This window comes from Eptesicus fuscus, chromosome 3 (genome assembly GCF_027574615.1).
Source record: "Eptesicus fuscus isolate TK198812 chromosome 3, DD_ASM_mEF_20220401, whole genome shotgun sequence".
NCBI classification, from domain to species: Eukaryota; Metazoa; Chordata; class Mammalia; order Chiroptera; family Vespertilionidae; genus Eptesicus; species Eptesicus fuscus.
In genome coordinates this window covers 104,295,317-104,315,743 of record NC_072475.1, presented here as the reverse complement: position 1 = coordinate 104,315,743, position 20,427 = coordinate 104,295,317, and the positions used below count along the sequence as shown (strand labels likewise).

At 42.4% G+C, this 20,427-nt stretch overlaps 1 protein-coding gene across 1 annotated transcript in view; it reads left to right on the top strand.

The window, feature by feature from the left end:
- MED12L (mediator complex subunit 12L) overlaps positions 1 to 20,427 on the top strand; it is a 432,034-nt gene that overhangs the window by 178,487 nt on the left and 233,120 nt on the right. Inside the window, 6 exon segments of the mRNA XM_054714083.1 lie at positions 7,291 to 7,422; positions 10,859 to 10,985; positions 13,077 to 13,291; positions 14,605 to 14,672; positions 14,674 to 14,707; positions 15,572 to 15,748. Of these exon segments, the coding sequence (XP_054570058.1) occupies positions 7,291 to 7,422; positions 10,859 to 10,985; positions 13,077 to 13,291; positions 14,605 to 14,672; positions 14,674 to 14,707; positions 15,572 to 15,748 (753 nt within the window).

Genomic DNA, 20,427 nt, shown 5'->3' with positions numbered 1-20,427 from the left:
AATTGCTTGAACCACAACCATGTTTTCCACTGTTTATGTTTGCTTAAAACTACTTGGAATTAATTTCCTATTGTTACTGTAACAAGTTTTCCGAAGTTTAGTGACTTAAAGAAACAACACAGACTTGTTCTCCCATGGTTCTGGAGGGTCTGATCTCACTGGGCTGCTTTCCTTCCAGGGGCTCTGGGACAACCCTTCCCTCGAATTTTCTAGCTCCCAGAGGCCGCCTCACTCCCTAGCTTGTGTTCCCTTACTGCTTTGTGGAAGCCGGCAGCAGAGCATCCTCAAACTGCTCCCTTGGTCTCTCTCACTCCTGCTTCCTTTTGTCATAGCTCTTTCCCCTCCCCCTGTCCTTTATAAGCACTCCTGAGATTACTTTGGGGCCACCCAAATAATACCCGATAATCCCTTCTTCACAAGATCCTTAACTTAATCACAGTCCGAAAGTCCCTTTTGCCATTTAAGGTGACATCCACAGGCCCTGGGGTTAGGATGTGGACATCTTCGGGGATGAGGGCCATTGTTCTGCCTGCCACATACTTTATGTTTGCTTTTGTTCATCTCTGTTTTGAAATTGAATTCTTTAAGATATTTCTCAAAAGCTACCTTCTAATAGAAACATCTAAGAATTCCCTTCATTTGTCTCTCTGCTGCTGGTGAATATTGCTGTCTTTCTGAGATAATTTTTGTGTTCTTTCTTATGCATCTAAATTATGTATATACATGTATGTCTGTCCCACTGAATCTCCATCTTGTTGAAGGCAGGGACCTTCATATTTAGTTCATATCCTGAACTACTAAACTCAGATTTTTGCCTTGAACTTGTTATGTTTCAAAATAATATTTATTAAATTTCACTTAAACAATTATTGGTGTAAAGAAAAGGAGCTTAATATTTTTAGAAATTTGTTGTTAGGAAGAAAATGCATTTCATCTTATATATTTGAAATCATGATGTCCTATTGACAGTGTAGGGGCCCTGTCCTGAGTGCGCCAGATATTCAAGACCAATCTGAGCATGGGAATCCTAATCAGAGTGTTCAAGGCTAATTTGCTGAATGCAGGTGCAAAAGCAAGGACACAGCCATCTTACTGTACCCACTGACTGCGCAGGCATGCCTTTCTATAACCCAAACATTGATCTCACTATTTGGAAAGAAGCCTCCTTTGTCTAAGTTAGTATAAAGATGTGTTACTGACCATCCGAGGCTACGCTGCTTTTATATAGGGGCGGCTGCTTTGTATGGCTCCAGTGTTTGCTACTGTATTAGGAAGGGCTACTGCGTGAGCCATAGTTCCTATGTTTGCCGGACACCTTTATGTGACAGCTTTGTTAGCCGCTGCCTTGTAAGGCTACTTTGAAGAACTGTTTTGTCTAATGGCTCCTTGTGAGCAATGACTACATGGTCTGCAGTACAGCCTCTCTTATACACCTATGGCGGCTCCTAACTTCCTCATCTCAAACACGATGCTCATGAAGGTCCAGTCCCTGGCAGAGGGACTCGAACCCATCAGTTGGCATAGTCAGCAGGATGAAGGAGTGAGTACTCCCCTACAGACAGTTACTTGAATTAATTTGTAAGATAGCATCTGGCGGACAAAGGGAAGCTACCCTCTAATAATTTTCTAACCGTTGATTGGTACAGAGCCGTGGAGAAGATACAAGGCATTGGTATGTGGGGCACATGAGCCATGGGTGTCTGTTTGTATGCACACATCTGATGGGGTATACCCTGGAACTGGTGTTGAGAGTCAAATAAACAAAATATTCTCCTTATTTTTTATGATTAGTATTTAATACACTTAAAATGTAGACCAAAACTTCATAGTAAATAGGGGGAAAAGGTTTGAATGGGATATTATCTTGAAAAGTAATGCTAAAATTATAAAACTTTATTTTATAACATTTTTAAATTATAAAGAACTAATGTAATGCTTTATTACCTAAGTTCATAACTCTGTAATTACTAGGGGCCCAGTGAATGAATTCATGCACCTTGAAAGGAACTGTGGGGTGCGAGGCTGCAGCATGCACAGGAGCAGGTCTCGGCCCATCCTCAGCACCCCTGCCCGGCTCCTCCCACTGCGGCCCCCAGTCCCCTGTCTGCTGGCAGCCCCTCTCATGTGCTCATGGTGCCACCCCACTTGCACCTGCTAACGGCACGGAGCAATTAGGGCTAGCACCAGCAGCAGGTGTGAGTGTGGCTGGCGCTGACAGTGGGTGCGAGCGACAGGTGCTGCCCCGATTGCCCCTCAGGAGCAGGGGGAAGTGAAACCCTCAGGGGTGATCAGGGCCGGCAGCCGGCAGCCACTACTCGCACCCACTGATGGCGCCGAGCGATCAGAACCAGTGGGTGCGAGAGGCGGCTGCTGGCCCTGATCTCCCCTCAGGAGCAGGGGGAGGTGGAGAAGCCCTGAGGGGCAGTTGGGCCCAGCAGCTTCTGCTCGCACCGCCTGACGGCACCAAGTGATTGGGGCTGGCGCCCGGTGCCGGCAGTGGGTGTGAGTGGCAGTTCCGGCACCATGAGTACAGCGGGTGTGAGTCAGGCTGGCACTGGCAGCTGGTGCAAGCACTGGCCGGGACTGCGGGACGCGGGAGCAAAGAATTTTCAGTAACCACCAGAGGCTTGCCCCAATGACAGTAACTGACACCCCCCCCTTGGTCTGGCGCCCCCACTCACCTGCTCCACCATCCTGCTGCAGCCGACGCCCGCTATATTCTGCGCATGCCCCCTGGTGGTCAGCGCATGTCATAGTAACCAGTTGTTCAGTTGTTCCACCGTTTGGGCTATTTGCATATTAGCCTTTTATTATATAGATTCATATTGCATGCTTTCAAGTTGGTATAATAGGACCTGATATTCCAGTATGAACTTCTGAGAAGTTAGTGTAAGTTGTCATAAAACCTCTGTTGTAATATCTTCTGTTTCTTTTAGTCAGTACAGAACCTGCCTATTTCTGCCTTCCCCCTGCCCCCCCTCCCCCCCCCCCCCCACCTACTCCAGTGTCCCAAGGAAAGAGTGGCATCAGTTGGCAGGCTCTTTCATATTCAGAAAGGAGTGGTTTTTACCCTGTTGGAATCTGCATACCATGGGAATATACTTTTTGGTTGAAAATAGATTTTAAAATGTGTAACTTGTTATGGGCACAAAGTTTCTGTGATAAAATTTTGAAAGCTCAGTCTTTGAGCAGCATTTTTCCTTTGATTTTCTTAATTGACTGAATTCTTAGTGACCACAAATTGAGAATACAGCTGCAGCTGCAGGTAGACTGCCAGCCTGCCTTCAAGTTAAGCGCTCTGTAAGCTGGGACAGGCGGATGCTTACCGCCTATGAACTACGGCAGGTGCAGACTATGAGACTTAATCACTTCCTCTTTCACCCTGTCAACATCGCGTTTGCTTTATGATTAGTTGTCTTTTCCGCTTTTCCTGCTACACATGAACTTTTTGGGAACAGGGACCACATCTTTGAAACTTTTGTTTCCCAGCATGTACCTTCTCATGGGTACTTACTTCCTATGTGCTTTGAAGTGAATCGAATTGTTCCTAAGACTTGTTTTCTAGCACATCATTCCAAAAATGTGAACATATCTGCATATGTTAAAGAGAATTCTTTTCCTTTATGTTCCTTTTTTTTTTTTTATTTTTTTTATTTTATTTTATTTATTTATTTATTTTTTAATTTCTTTATTGATTAAGGTGTCACATATTTGTCCTCATCCCCCCATTCCCATCCCCCCCCTCTCCCCACGCATGCCCCAATCCCCTGTTGAACTTAACCGTTGGATAGGCTTATATGCATGCATACAGGTCCTTTGGTTGAACTCTCCCCCTCCCCCCCCCCTCCCCCTACCCTCCCCTATCCTCCCTCTGAGGCCCGATAGTCCGATTGATGCCTCCTTGCTTCTGGTTCTGTTCTTGTTCCTCAGTCTATGTTGTTCCTCATTTCCTCTAGATGAACGAGATCAAATGTCACTAGATATATACTAATATGAACTGAATGTGAGACGAGCAATAATATTTATGCTGACAGGCAAATGAATCAATCTGTAGCGAGCTTCCCCCTGGACCAACAGTTCTTTTGAGACCCAATTTCGATGTCCAGTAGTTCCTTATGTGTACATGTCAGCACTGACCCCTCAGCTCTGGATGGTGGACAAATGGTGGTAATGGAGGTCTGGCTCCCTCTGGTTTGGTCTCGGCCGATCCCAGGGGCACGGCGTCACCTGGACTAAGGGGCACGTGGCCTCACCCATACCCAAGGGGCGCGTGGTCTCACCCGGGCCTGGGACCCAGCCTCACCCGGATGGATCCAGGGGCGCACGGCCTCACCCGGACCCAGGATCTGGCTTCACCCGTACACAAGGACGCTTGGCCTCTCCCAGACCCAGGGGCACGTGGCCTCACCCGGGCTTAGTTGCACAAGGCCTCACCTGGATCCAGGGACACATGGTCTCTCCCGGACCCAGGGACGCTTGGCCTCTCCCAGACCCAGGGCCACTTGGGCTCACCCGGGCCTAGGTGCACGAGGCCTCATCCGGATCCAGGGACGCATGGTCTCACCTGGACCCAGGGACGCTTGGCCTCTCCCAGACCCAGGGGCACGTGGCCTCACCCGGGCCTGGGTTCACGAGGCCTCACTCGGATCCAGGGACACATGGTCTCACCCAGACCCAGGAACGTTTGGCCCCGGAAGCGGCCAGGTGCGCATGCTCGGCGACCGGCCACCGATGCAGACCCAAGGGCCGACGCAGCGACGCCAGTCTGGCCCACCGCCATGCACCGGGTGCACCGGAGCTTCGCCGAGCCGCCGCCCGACGAGTTCTGCAGCAGCCATACTGGAGCTCTGGAAGGATGGCCAGGGGAATTGCTGAGGGGGGATTGACCGGCAGGAATTGGGATCGGGAAGACGGGGCCCCGCTGAGACCCGGGTGCGGGCGGGGTTGCGCGCCTTTATGTTCCTTTTTAATACATCTCTAGGTTAAGTAGAGCCTGTTAACTTAAATTGGGTAAGTCAGCCACTTATCCTCTTGTAGCATATTTTCATCTGATTTTTTCGATGCCGGGGAAAGTGAAAAATCGTGTCAATGTGGGTGTGGTGCACATTACTTACTAGGTTCATTTATTAAAACTGGTGGCAGTGCTTTTAGGGCAACTTCTTTCGTTTTCTTTAGTATTCTCAATGTCAGCATGTCGTGCTTCACCGAACTGACTTGTATGTTTTCACTCTTCTCTGGATTACATTGAAATCAGGTGGGAATTCCTCCCCGTTTGCTTTCTTTTTTAAATGCTACGTTTGGTCTTTGTATATTTTAATTGCATTTTTCTATTGTTTCAAACCAAGGGACCCAAAGCTCCTTTTCAAATATATGCCTTTTTGTGTGTTTTGAGTCAAGATGTTTTTAATGAAATTTAGGGTAGGATGAGTAAAAATCTTGGGATGAACTGATTTTTATATCTATTGTTTCATAGTGTCTAAAGGCTGATCAGGGATTCTTATCCTGAGATTCTTGGATGTCTGTCAGAGTGCACAAGCCTGAAATGTGCTTACAGTGTGTGTGTGTGTGTGTGTGTGTGTGTGTGTGCGCGCGTGTGGGTGTGTGTGTGAATACACGCAGACATTTACAAGAGTTGGCAAAAGTGGGTTTACGGTTTTGAGTACCCAAACACAGTGTATAGTTGTATTATTACTTATTCTGTGTTACATGTTTTTGTCTGCCGTTTTTCATGTGTGTTGTCTCTAGTGCAGTGGGTCTTTGAGTAGCAGCCCCTCCTCACCCAGTGCCCTCACACAAAGGTTCCTCCGGTTCCTCATCGGACTGGGCGGTTTGGTAACCTGGCTTGAGTGAATGACTGAGGGGCACTGTGAGTGACGGTCTGAGGACACAACAGTGGAGTGAAGTGCTCGGGCTTTGTAACAGCTGTTCTTGATCTTCTGTGGTCTGTTTCCCCTCCGTCTGCTTTTTCTGGAGAATTCATGGGGCTAGGTTATGATTCCATGTAAGTGATGGCCTATGAAGGGAGCTAGGTTATGATTCCATGTAAGTGATGGCCTATGGAGGGGGCTAGGTTATGATTCCATGTAAGTGATGGCCTATGAAGGGAGCTAGGTTATGATTCCATGTAAGTGAAGGCCTATGGAGGGGGCTAGGTTATGATTCCATGTAAGTGATGGCCTATGGAGGGGGCTAGGTTATGATTCCATGTAAGTGATGGCCTATGGAGGGGGCTAGGTTATGATCCCATGTAAGTGATGGCCTATGGAGGGGGCTAGGTTATGATTCCATGTAAGTGATGGCCTATGGAGGGGGCTAGGTTATGATTCCATGTAAGTGATGGCCTATGGATGGGGCTAGGTTATGATTCCATGTAAGTGATGGCCTATGGTGGGGGCTAGGTTATGATTCCATGTAAGTGATGGCCTATGGAGGGGGCTAGGTTATGATTCCATGTAAGTGATGGCCTATGGTGGGGGCTAGGTTATGATCCCGTGTAAGTGATGGCCTATGGAGGGGGCTAGGTTATGATCCCGTGTAAGTGATGGCCTATGGAGGGGGCTAGGTTATGATTCCATGTAAGTGATGGCCTATGGAGGGGGCTAGGTTATGATCCCGTGTAAGTGATGGCCTATGGTGGGGGCTAGGTTATGATTCCATGTAAGTGATGGCCTATGGAGGGGGCTAGGTTATGATTCCATGTAAGTGATGGCCTATGGTGGGGGCTAGGTTATGATTCCATGTAAGTGAAGGCCTATGGTGGGGGCTAGGTTATGATTCCATGTAAGTGATGGCCTATGGTGGGGGCTAGGTTATGATTCCATGATGGCCTATGGAGGGGGCTAGGTTATGATTCCATGTAAGTGAAGGCCTATGAATGGAGCTAGGTTATGATTCCATGTAAGTGATGGCCTATGAAGGGAGCTAGGTTATGATTCCATGTAAGTGATGGCCTATGAATGGAGCTAGGTTATGATCCTGTGTAAGTGAAGGCCTATGAATGGAGCTAGGTTATGGTCCTGTGTAAGTGATGGCATATAGAATTCTCATTCTCTTGCAATTGTCACAGATTCACCTGTCCTAAGTAAATGCTGTCCTTCCTTATGACTAAAGTTGTACTGTTTATATTTCAATTACAAAAGATTTGGGAACAGTTTCTAAAATGACTTTAATAAAATATAACAAAAAAAGCATTCAAACGATACGTAGAAATTGCGTTGCTTGCTTTTCTCTACTCTCATTGGGTGAATGGTCATTTGTTTCTGGCTGGTACTCATTTCTCTTGGTCATTAGGTTGCCCCCAATGATGAAGCTGTGGTGATATTATTGTGTGAATGGGCTGTGAGCTGTAAACGGTCCGGCAAGCACAGGGCGATGGCGGTGGCGAAACTCTTGGAGAAGAGGCAAGCGGAAATCGAGGCTGAGGTGGGTGTTCCTGTCTGCTTGTTGAATGCCATCATTTAAACATTATGTTTTGGAAAGGATTCTTTTTTCTTATCCTCATTATGCTATATTTTTTCTTTTAAAGGAAAAAGGGAGAATGTACAGATTCATGGCAGGATCCCTCTAAATTAACGAAGCCAATAGTTTATATACTGGACTAACTTATAATTATCTTTTATTTTTATTTTTCCTTTATTGATTAAGGTATTACATATGTGTCTTTATCCTCCCATCGCCCCCACAACCCCTCACTCATGCCCTCACCTCCCTGGTGTCTGTGTCCATTGGTTAGGCTTATATGCATGCATACAAGTCCTTTGGTTAATCTCTCCCCCTTACCCCCACTGTCCCCTACCTTCCCTCTGAGGTTTGACGGTCTGATCCATGCTTCTCTGTCTCTGGATCTGTTTTTGTTCATCAGTTTATGTTGTTCATTATATTCACAAATGAGTGAGATCATGTGATATTTATCTTTCTCTGACTGGCTTATTTCGCTTAGCATAATGCTCTCCAGTTCCATCCATGCTGTTGCAAATGGTAAGAATTCCTTCTTTTTTTACCGCAGCATAGTATTCCATTGTGTAGATGTACCACAGTTTTCTAATCCACTCATCTGCTGATGGGCACTTAGGCTGTTTCCAAATGTTAGCTATGGTAAATTGTGCTGCTATGGACATAGGGGTGCATATATCCTTTTTGATTGGTGTTTCTAGTTTCTTAGGATATATTCCTAGGAGTGGAATCACTGGGTCAAATGGGAGTTCTGTTTTTTAGATTTTTTGAGGAAACTCCATACTGTTTTACATAGTGGCTGCACCAGTCTGCATTCCCACCAGCAGTGCATGAGGGTTCCTTTTTCTTCGCATCCTCACCAGCACTTGTCGTTTGTTGATTTGTTGAACAATTATCTTTTAAAAAAAACAACACTTTAATATCTAAGAACAAAGAACTCTTCCTTTGCGAGGTTAAGATACATACACACAAGTTATATATATCTTGTATTATTATATATGTTTGTGTACATATTTTTATATTATGAATTTTAAAGCCATGAAACATTTTAGTGGAACCAGAAGTATGTTGCCCATAAAATTATAGGTAGCAGTTTGTATTATTTTTTGAGATTGTGTTCTGGCCCCAGAGGAGGCAATTATGGCCTCAGCAGTAGATTATTATGGGAAAACAGAGCTAGCTTCATAAACATGAGCTTTTGTTGGAGGGAACATTTTTAAGTGAGCCTCTTTTTGTGCCCGTAAGATTCTGCAGGGTCAGCTCTGGAGAAGGTGTGATTTGACCAGGCCACTTCCTCTCTCACCTGGACACCTGTTGGGCCTCCTACCTTGTCTCTTCATAGCCAGAGCCATCTTTTCAAAGTGGGAACAGATCACACTGTCCCTTCACTAAAACACCATGGTGGCTCCTTACATGGGCCACAGAGCCTCGAGAGCTGCCCTGCCTGCCTCTCCCACCCCACCTCCTACCTTTTTCCTCTGGGACACATACAACTGCAGCCGCCTTGGACCTTCTGTCCCTCCATCATTCCGAACTTGCTTTTATCTCCGGGTCTTTGCCCCTGCTGTTCTTTCTGGTGGTACACCCTGCTTCCCAGTTTTCACATGGCCAGTTTCTTTCTGTCATTCCTATTTCAGAAAGTGTCACTGTCTTTTTAGCATTCCCAGCTCACATGTGTCACCTCCTCGGTCACTCTTCTCACATCACTCTGTTTTACTTTCCTCAGTGGCTTATTGTTTAATACCTGCCTGCCTCTGGGATGTAAGCTCAACAATAGGGACCTGAGTACCCAGAATAGTGCTCAGTGCATAGTAGATGCTCAATAAATGTTGCACGAATGTATGAGCACTTAGCTGGCTCTCTGTTACTGATAATGCACCTACTTCCTATGAAGCTATTAAAAAATGAAATAGGAAGAATGTTTTCATTGACATCTCTGTTGGAAAGGTACTGTTCACCAGATACAAAAGATCATATTGTTGAAATTGGGGCTTGAAAATATTGATGTTAAGGTGTAAGACACAAGCCAATTTTACAAATTAGGAAAAGTGTTTCATTGTTTTTTTTTCTACACATTTATGAATAGACATAGACTATTCTACAGTGAATTGAAATGATTAAAGTTTAGTAACTGAAGTTGAATTTCTCAGATTTTATTGTTGCTTCTGGATTGTTGTTATCATTCCCTCCTCCCACCCAGTGTGTCCCAGAACGAACGCGCGCGCACACACACGCACACAGACACACACACACACACAATCACTTTCAGAAGAGGTTCACACATAGATTGCTTTGTAATTTTAATAGGTGTAACTGTATTCTTTCAGAGATGTTTAAGATAATTGATTTCTAATAAACATCAAAATTTGACCTTTGTAAAGAAAGGATGGCTTGGAGAAATATGTTAACATAATAATTGATAACTTAATATTAAAGAATAAGGATAAAAGGGATATTGAAGAGAATAAAAAACAAGGATCTGATTGCTTCTAAACTGTTTATTTTTTGGTTTTCTAGTAAATTTTATCTTTTAAAAAAATTGGTAATTAATTTAAAGAATAGTTTATTGATTTTTAGAAAGAAAAGATGGGAGAGGGAGAGGGAGAGAAAGAGAGAAACGTGGATGTGAGAGGGTAACATTGATTGGCTGCCTCCTGCATGTCCCCTATGGGGATTGAGCCCGAAACCCTGGGCATGTGCCCTGACCGGGAAATGGAACCAGCACCCTCTCAGTGCTCAGGAAGACACCCACCTGAGTCACACCAGCCAGGGCAGTGAGTTCTGTCTTATGAGTGCACACGTTGAACAGCTTCTCCAGATGTGTTTCATGAACTCCGGAGAGTACCAGAGGTTCTGAGATATCTCATTGGTAAAATGTGATGAATAAGTGAAAGAACCTTATCGGGGGAATTATGTTAGCTTTCTTTTTCCACACCACACTTCTCCACACACACTTGTAAATACCCCACCTGACCAAAACAAACACAAAAGAATGGAGCTCACTGCCCAATATTTCTTAGGGGGAATACAGTTAAGCATGAGCTATTTAAAAATGATAACCTCAAATTATTTTTAGCAGTTTGTACAGGAATACTGAGTAGTTTATTTTTTACTATGTTGGTATTTAATGGATGTTCATACAGTACTGTGTAGAGTTTACAATTCATACGAATAATGTTTTTCAGGGGTGTGGTTTGAAATCATTTCAATTGTTCTGGGTTAGCTTCCTGAACTTGTAAAGTTATATTTACCTACTATGTATGGCCTACAAATATATAGAGAAATCTCAATTAATTTATATTTTATCTGAGAGCTTAAACGTTAATGAAAAACTAACCTATTCGTGACCTACGGTGACCATACTTGTCCTTTATAACTTACTGTGCTTGTTTACTTTTAATCTTAGAGATGTGGGGAGTCAGAGGTCTTAGATGAGAAGGAGTCCATTTCTTCAGCGTCTCTTGCTGGATCTAGTTTGCCTGTTTTCCAGAATGTTCTGCTAAGGTTTTTAGATACACAGGCCCCCTCATTGTGTAAGTAAAGCTCCTTGCTTTTAGATCTTAAATAAGGGGATGGCCTTCACCCCCTTCTTTTAAAGCTGTTTCTTCTTTCTTTACATTTTTATTTGCATCTTATCAAAAGTTCTTGGCACTGAATATAATGTATATTTTACTGAATAACATTTTGTGGTATGTTTTCAATGGATATTTTTGTGCAATTTTAAAATTAGGTGAACTTCAAAAGTTTAAAATTTTGTAGAGTTTAAAAATAAAGTGCCTCCTTCCTTTGTAATTAGTGGACTAATTTTCCCTTTATCGATCTTTCTTACCAAAATAGAGGAGCTAAGATGTTTCACTGTAAATTGTGATTTGTAAATTTCTCTTTTCAAACCATTTTCTAAATTTTTTATTTTCTAACTTTGGATCTTAAAAGGTGGGTGGAGGGTGGTAATCAAATAACGGTACTTTATAACAAGGTCCTAGATACAAGGAAATTATTTGTAAAGATGGTTGGCTGCTTGCTAACTCTCTCTTGGATGTTCATGTCATCTTACATTTTTTTTCTTTTATTCTGTAGTTGGTGGCAAGTTAAGGGTTTGGGGAATAAACCACCCAGTAGGTTCATACTGTGGGTGCACACTTTAAAAAATCTTTGTGTGTGCTAAATGGGCTTGATCTTATTCTGAGGCTTTTATGTGTTAGAGTACAGCAGGGAGGGTCTTAGGATAGATAGTGGTAGAACAACAGAAAAATGGCAAAAAGTGAAACATGATAGAAAAGGGAGAAAAGGAGTGGGGGGTGGGGGAGAAGATGTTTGTGAAGAAGAAAAAGGTAAAGCATCTAGAAATAGCCTTGCTTCCAGTTCCTCTGAGAAGGGCCTCCTTTTGGGCTGAATGATGCCTGGGGGTCTTTAGTTATTTTGTGGCTGGGCAAGTTCAGAGGAAGGGAAAGAGCTGGAGTCAAGCTGATGGTTGGAATGCAGGGAGAGAAATGAAACATGGAAAGTGAAGCAGGGAAATGAGAAGACAGGAGATATACTGGATAGAGAGCATACTATTGCCAGGCGTGGGAATTAGCGGCTGTAATGTCTCTTGTGTCCTGGGGGAGGCACACGTTTGCCCGGGGCTTCCTTCTCCGATCCCACGCCTGTTCTCTCTCGGGGAAATACGTCCTTCTTCTCTGCCTCTGCTTGTTCTGGATCCCTTTTTCTGTCAGAGAAGCTGCTTGTGTCTCCGTGCAGAGGCTGCTGTATTGAATGTGGTGGTGGATGAGAGCAGCCATTTAGGTGTCAGGTTTAATGTTCCCTGGATGGTCTTATCTGTCTCGCGTTTGCAAGTATGCTGGGACCGGGGCTGAGCTTTGCTGGGTTAGTCTTAACATTTTTAACCCCTCGAAGGTACAGATACCAAGTTTTAGAGTGCAGTTACAATATTAAAAGCCATAATGTAAATTAAATAGACTGGTTTTGAATTAAAAAAGACAGAAGAGCTCCTGTCTATGCCCTTTGAATTTCATTTTCCCTTTTTCTTTTCAGTGGATCCCACTCACTTTTTTAAAAATTTATTTACCATTTGAATTGTGGTTCTGTTGTGAAGTCTCCATGGGAAAAATGTGTAACGTGCCCCACAAATACACAGACACACTCAAATTCTGAAAGCAGCTGCAAAGAGGACAGCAATCTTGGCCTATGTTTTTTTTTTTTTTTTTAAACTTCAAGTTTTGTGTGTTTATATTATTATTTAAATGATTATTCATTTGCCTGGGCCCACTATCTTTATTTTTTTATTTATTTTTTTCATTTTTTTTTTATTAAGGTATTATATGTGTACATATCTAACCATTGCCACCCCCCACTGGGCCCACTATATTTAAACTTGAAGTTGTACTTAGCATACTGGATAGTCTTTTCAATTGCAGTGGGACAGTCAAAACCTGTGAACCATTTCTATACAAAACAATAGTGCCTCATAGGAAATTTGGCAATAATCATTGATTTTGTAAAAAAAAAAAAACTTATGAAAAGTGGTGCTAATGTTGTTAAGCCTTAGCAATATTTTTATAAAATGTATTTGACCCTGTAATGGGATCGGTGGGAACTGAGTTGTGGTGGAATTGTTTCTGTAGCGGACCCAAACAGTGACTGTGAGAAGGCGGAGTTTGTGAACCTGGTGCTGCTCTTCTGTGAGTTCATCCGGCACGACGTCTTCTCTCACGACGCCTACATGTGCACCCTCATCTCCCGGGGAGACCTGTCCGGCACCTCCTCCACGCGGCCACGGTCGCCCTCGGGGGAAAATGCAGATGAGCACTACCCCAAGGACCACGACGTGAAGATGGAGGTATGGCCCTGGGCGGGTTGCCTGCTCCCCCACCTCCCTAACCCGCTCCGAAGGATGCACGACGGAAGGGTGGTCACTTTTTAATTGTATTCTCTTGTTTCAAAGCTCATGTATCTCTATTCCCACTCACAAAAAACAACAACAACAACAAAAAAACAGTCTATAATTTACATCTTCCAGAGTTTTCTTTTGGATACTCTAAAACTATTAATGAAAAGATTTCACAGGCCATAATATCTTTCTTTGGAGTAGAATTATGTGCTTCCAGTTTTATGTATTTCTAATCCCCAGTTTTCCTTTAACATTTGTCTCAAAATTGGACTTATTTTGGCCCTAAAGTCCTGATTCAGTGTTCATTCTAAGGAGCATCTTCCCTGATGTATTTTGTTCATTCATTGTACCAGTCTTTTATACAGAGTGGGAAATTCTGTGTTAGTCTTAACACGTCATGTCTTCATTCAATGAATGAAAAATGTAATCTCTGTTTCTCATATTTTATAAAGTTTAGTTGTTCTTTTCAACAAATTATTTTATGCTGTGAGTATGACTTTATAATTATCTGCCAATTTCTGATATTTTGGACATTGTTCCAGATGCTTATTGGAATTTTTAAGGCAAAAAAACATGAAATTGGTGATTAGAAATAGTAGAAAATGGTGAGAGATTGTGACAATTCCTTAACAATAAAGCCTCATGTTGGTTGTATGAGAGTTTAAGTATATAATATTATATTTTTTAAACCAACGCCTATACTTGTAATTTAAAAACCTGACATTAGAATTGCACACATTGATTCATAGTTTATACTCTTAAGATTTGGTGACTAAATGGTATAGGAATTCAAAAAAATCTTAAATGTAAATACTTATGTTTCTAAATGTGTCCACAGTATAAGTTATATAGGGTGAAAAAATTAAAGCTACTTTACTTGTTTAGGCTTTATCTATGTTTCTGATTTTTCTTTTTTGTTTTGGATATCAAGATATCTTACAGCTTAGATTTGTCTTACTAAGAAAAGCTGGTGAGCAAATGACTGGGAATAGCCCGGAGGAGGAGCTTATGGTCAGCTCGTTTTTATCAGGACGTTCGTGTGCCCTTCCCTTAAAAATAATGGTAGTTGAATCTTTCTCATCATGAGGACAAATAGTGTGTCTTTGCAAAGCAATGCATGTCTTAAACCTTCTTTATTTTTGGAAAAGACACTAAGAGGAAATAAGACAGGGTGGTTAAAAATGTTACTGTCCTGCTTGAGCTTCAGTTTCTTAATAGCTACACCATCTACCATGTGACTTTCTTTCTCTGACCATCATCAGGGACAGACGGTTATGGCACATATGGGCATTGGCTCAGGAACTATTGATCTTTCTGATGAAGTAGACAAGTGACTTTAAAACTGACTTGGGTTCGGAATTCCCAGTAGGCTAACCATTGAATTATTATTGACTCTGAATCCCTCCCCGACCCCTACCCCAGCTGGGCTCTGCCCTCTGCTTCTTGCCCAGGCCCTGGAAGGACCTGTGTACTTGCGATGTAAATGTGACCCCAACACATTCCTCCCCAGGGCACAGTCCATCCGCTCTGCAGTTCTTTCCTGTCGGTTTATCCTCGGTTTCGGCTGTACTGCCTCCTTGAGAAATTTAACACTCCTGTCCTCCTACCTAACTGTCTGCGACCTTTTGTTCATTTTGAGATTGGCATCTCTCAGGAAAAAGGAGTGTAGTAGTTTCATCAGGACAGTGCATGTTGATTTGCCGCATATGTGTTTAGCTTCTAAATAGTAGCTTTCCTGGCTCTGGACTTGCTATACATTCTTTTACTTTATGTAAGTATAATTATGTGTTCTTCCCCATGAATCTTAATGAGTCCCTATTTATAAAAAATATTGTTTGAGATACAGACTAAAACCTTTATGTTATTCATTAGCTTGTTAATTATTTCAGTGCATGTGTATTTGTAGGAAATGTAGCCCTAAGAGGAAAACACTTGTCTGTAGTCTGATTTGTCTCCGGCCCGCCAGGAAACATAGCTGGGCCCATTTCTCATGTGTGTGGTCGTCATGGTCTCACCTTCAAATGGAGGAGGATGGCGACAGCTTCCTAGTGATCTGAATATGAAGTTTATGGAAATAAAGAAAATTGCTGCATGTATTTTGCTCAGTGGTTAAATAAGGAAAGGATATTGTTTGAGTTTTTTGTGTGTTGGAAGCTCTGTATGCAGTTCTGGGTTTTGGCTTCACTCTCTTTCATTTATAACCTCCAACATTTGTTTTACACGACTTAGATTTTTTCTCCTATGCCTGGAGAGTCCTGTGAGATCATCAACCCTTCCTTGGGCAGAAGAATGTCAGTTAATGGTGAGAAGCTGCTGAAGAGAGAAAAACCGAGAGAGTTAATTTTTCCATCTAATTATGACCTCCTGCGACACCTGCAGTATGCAACACATTTTCCCATACCTCTGGTAAGTCAGTGCGTCAGTTAGTTGACAACTTGATTATTTCATTAGAGGATGATTCGCCATTGACTATTCAACTACTTGCCTGAGCAATACATGTGATAGCAGGTGAGTATTTGTATTCATTGCTTCTTTTGTTATAACCCTGACCATATGGTTTATGTACTGATGAGTGTGCATGTGTGGTGTGGTACTACTAGCTGACTAGATTTAATAGAATTTATTATATTAATATCCTTTTATCGAGCATTTGAGTCACTACAAATAATGGCTAAATTTGTTTTCCTACTTCAATTTGAAACTCATTCATTGAGTAGCATTTATGTGCACTGTATTGTGGTAATTACTTTTAGTATTATGCAGATGAATAAGAATTTAGGGACACAGGAAAGATGAATAAGATCAGAGGAAACAAATGTCTATAAAATGAATAACATTAAAAAGTACAATGAGTAAAAACCCAAGTGTCCACTGGAAGGTGAACTGTTTGACATTTTTGGGTCTCTTCCACTCTCCAAGAGTAAATATTGGAAGGGAGAGAGAGAGCATCTGATTGAGAAATTGGTTAGGGCTTCATGAAAGAGGTTGTATGTGAGATGGATTTAGATTTTGACCCATTGAATTTAAGAACTGGAGAGCACATGGGAAATACTTACCAGGAAGTTTTGTGTGTGAATTATAAAGAGTGAAGTGCTCTATTTTAAAGGGAAACAAGTTTAGTTTTTCTTATTAGTAATAAAGATTGGGCCAAGATCTGTAAATGTTTTTATTTTTAGGTTCAGTATATTTTTTCCTGGGCTTTTAAGTGTAATTTTAATGAGTAAATCTCATTGAAGACTATGATTTTAGCAAAAAATGTAATTTTAGGTATGCATTATGTTATTTTCTGGATATCTTTGAGGAGTTTTTATCTGCAAACTAAATATTTTCTTACATTTGTTTGTTTGTTTGATTGATTGATTGGTTATTTTGGAACTTCCTCTGAAATGACTTTCTTCTTTTTTTAAAAAATTTCTTTATTGATTAAGGTATCACATATTTGTTCTCGTCCCCCATTCCCAGCCCACACCCCTCCCCACACATGCCCCCACCCCCCTGTTGTCCTTAACCGCTGGTTAGGCTCATATGCTTGCACATAAGTCCTTTGGTTGACCTCTCCCTTTTACCCCCATCCTCCCCCATCCTCCCTCCGAGGCCGGACAGTCTGATCCATGCCTCCTCGTTTCTGGGTTTGTTCTTGTTTATCAGTCTATGTTGTTCATTATTTCTCCTAGATGAGTGAGATCATGTGCTATTAGAAATACACTTATAAGAACTGAAAATGAGACAAGCAATAATGGTTATGCTGACAGGCAAATGAATTAGTCTGTAGTGAGGTTTTTTCTGGGCCAACAGTTCTTTTGAGACCCAATTTCAATGTCACACAATTCCTTATGTGTACATGTCAGCCATGACATTTCAGTTCTGGATGGTGGACAAATGGTGGAATGCTGTTCTGACCTTCTCAGGAGAGAATTTGGGGATCAACAGAGGTGGGGCACAGACCCTCACTCCCCAACATTGCAGGGGCCTGAACCCTAGCCCCTTCTGAGGGAGGTCTCCTGCCCCCATGGCTGCTTCGTGCTTCCCATGCCCAGCCCAGATGAGGACTCAGGTGACCGACAGAGACTTGGTCGACAGAAGATGCCCTCTTACTCCAACAAGAATTGTTTGAGTTGTCTTGTACCCGTGGGGTGGGGAAGTGGGTTTATGATATCTAAATCCAGCCTACCACCAGGAATGCTCAGGACCTACTCAAGAAGGCAAATAATCCTTTCCACTAATATGTACAGGTTAAAATAAGATTGTTGTTAGAGTAATAAATTTGACAGTAAAATAGTATTCAAGTTTTCAGGCAAATTTAAATTGGCTAGTTGAAACAAGCGAATATTCTAGAAAAATCAATTGTACTGAAATGACTTTCAAAATCACTACACCCATGTGTAGTCATTACCACTCGCCATTTTTTCCCCCCTTTATTAAATTAAGAACCCCTTTTGTTTGGTGTGAACTTTTATATGTCCAGGGCTATGTGAAAAGTTGCCATAATTCTTTCTTGTTCATCATTGGCTGACTGTATCAACATTATTTTTTTTTAATCTTCACTCGAGGATATTTTTTCCATTGATTTTTAGAGAGAGTGGAAGGGAGAAGGAGAGACAGAGAGAAACATCGATGTGAGAGACACATCAATTGGTTGTCTCCTGCATGCCCCCGACCAGGGCCAGGATCCTGCACCTGGGATATGTTCCCTTGACCAGAATCAAACCCGGGACCCTTCACTCCACAGGCCAACGCTCTATCCACTGAGCCAACCTGGGTAGGGCTGTTTCAACACTTATCAGCTGTTACCTGTGTCACTCATTTTTAATATAGTGAAATAATTTTATAGTTTATTCAGGGCAGCAGAAAGAGTAGCCTGATATTTTAGGGCTGTATCCTGAAGAATCCCTGGATGAACTATCATGATATCTGGGATTTGTTTTAAAATAGAGTCTGGGGGTGGGGTAATTGAGGTGGAGTGTAGTTCTGATGTTCATGTCCCAGTTTTGACAAATGTGTTATGGGTGTATAAGGCATTAACATTAGGGCAAACTGGGATGAAGGGTATGTGGGAACTCTACCATATTTGTACCGTTCTTATAAATTTTACTAGAGGCCTGGTGCACAAAATTCGTGCACTGGAGGGGAAAGGGTCCCTCAGCCTGGCCTGTGCCCTCTCACAGTCCGGGATGCCTTGCTCCTTACTGGCCACCTGCTTGCTGCTCCTTGGCACTGCCTCAGAGGTGGAAGAGGCTCCCGCCACCACCGCCGTGCTCACCAGCTGTGAGCCAGGCTTCTGGCTGAGTGGCAGTCCCCCTGTGGGAGTGCACTGACCACCAGGGAGCAGCTCCTGCATTGAGTGTCTGCCCCCTGGTGGTCAGTGTGCATCATAGCGGCCAGTCGTTCCGCCGTTCGGTCTATTTACATATTAGGCTTTTATTATATAGGGTTATATAGGATATTACTTCAAAATAAAAGGTTTATTTTAGAAAAAGAAGAAAAAAACGGAGAGGGGAAATGAAGCAAATATGGCAGTGTTGAAAATGGTTGAAGCTGGGTGAGCAGAGCTTCACAGGACTCCCCTCCACATGCCTGGTGTCAAGAGCAGGGTGCTCCCCACACACGACTTCATTCTTTTGTCCACATCCTTAGCAACACTGTCCTCCCCGGCATTTAGTATTCTAAACACTGTCCACTAACTTCCCTGAAGAAAGAACATGAATTACTTCTAATGGCTAATTCTCATGATGAATTATGATATACAGTAATTCAATTGTATTGTAATCATAAAAAGAACTAATGAATGGATGTGGCAGGGTATACTTCATAGCCTTCCATCACCAGTTGCCCTAACCCCTTTATACTGTGAGTGTAATTAGAAGAAGGCATCAATAAAGGGAAATAAAGCATATGCTAATATTACATGTTGTAGAGTCTGGTTCTCTTCCTTACTAAAAAGGAAAATTTGGCTGACTTACCAAGCAGGTGAGGTGACTATAAGAATATGATTTAAAACAAAGATTCTTTTACCTCTCTCTCTTAAGATGCAGCCCTAGTGACTGAAGGCCAAGAAGAGAGGACTAAAGTGGACTTGACCAAAAGGTTTTGAAAAATAGACTAGTTTTGTGTATGCTCTTATAGGAATAATGTCTCAATCTGCCCATCAGCAGAAACATGTTCTTAGAATACCAACAAGCACAGGTTCTAGGATAGGCATTCTACCAGCCTGTTGGGGTCAGACATGTGATGCTGATGGGGGCTCCTGTCATCACCACTCGCCAGCTAGCATTTGTTCAGAACTTACCATGTTATGAGTGCAGTCGACACTTGTGTGTGTATTTTCTTATTTATCATTCTCTTCAAACTCAAAGAATATATTTGTGAAATTGTAGACAGGAGTTGTCAGGCTTTAGAAAATAATTCTTCTCAATGCAGATCTAAAAAGGAGTATGGAATCATACACAGTTTCTTAATCATGGCAACTAATGTTCATGAATTACCAATTGTTTTAATATGAGCTTTTACTATTGAGGTGAAAACCCCCCCACAAAGCTTCATGTATGCTTGTCTAATCTTTCCAATCTTCTTTTCTTTAAATAAGTGTCTTATTTCATCATCTATTGAATCGTTTCTGCATTACTGGCAGTAGAGAGATCGAAGGGTGTGACCCTTAGAGCAGGAGTCACCCACACTCCAGTGTGCTGGCCTCAGACGGGGTCACTCACCTTCAGGATCTGAGTGGCAGCAGCCAGCCCAGCACCACTGCTTTCCTAACCAGGCCTTGTTGTGTGGAGTGGGCTTATCTATTTTAAGACCATTTGACCGATGCTCTTTTTCCATAACTTCAGTGTGAGTTTCTAGGTCCAAAACAGTAGTTTGGCAGTTAGTATGATTTAACAATCCCCCTTGAAAATGTTGTAGGGTCTATTTCTTATTACTATAAAATAAAAATAAGAAATCACTGGAATTGTCATTCTAACAGCAGAAAGTTATTTGGAATAGTGAGGTGAAAGGCTACCTTCTTTGAAGAGGTGGATTAAAAAATCAGGATTCACGTAAAAATAAGCTGGCTTTTTTTTTTTTTTTTAAAGTGATATAGAGGG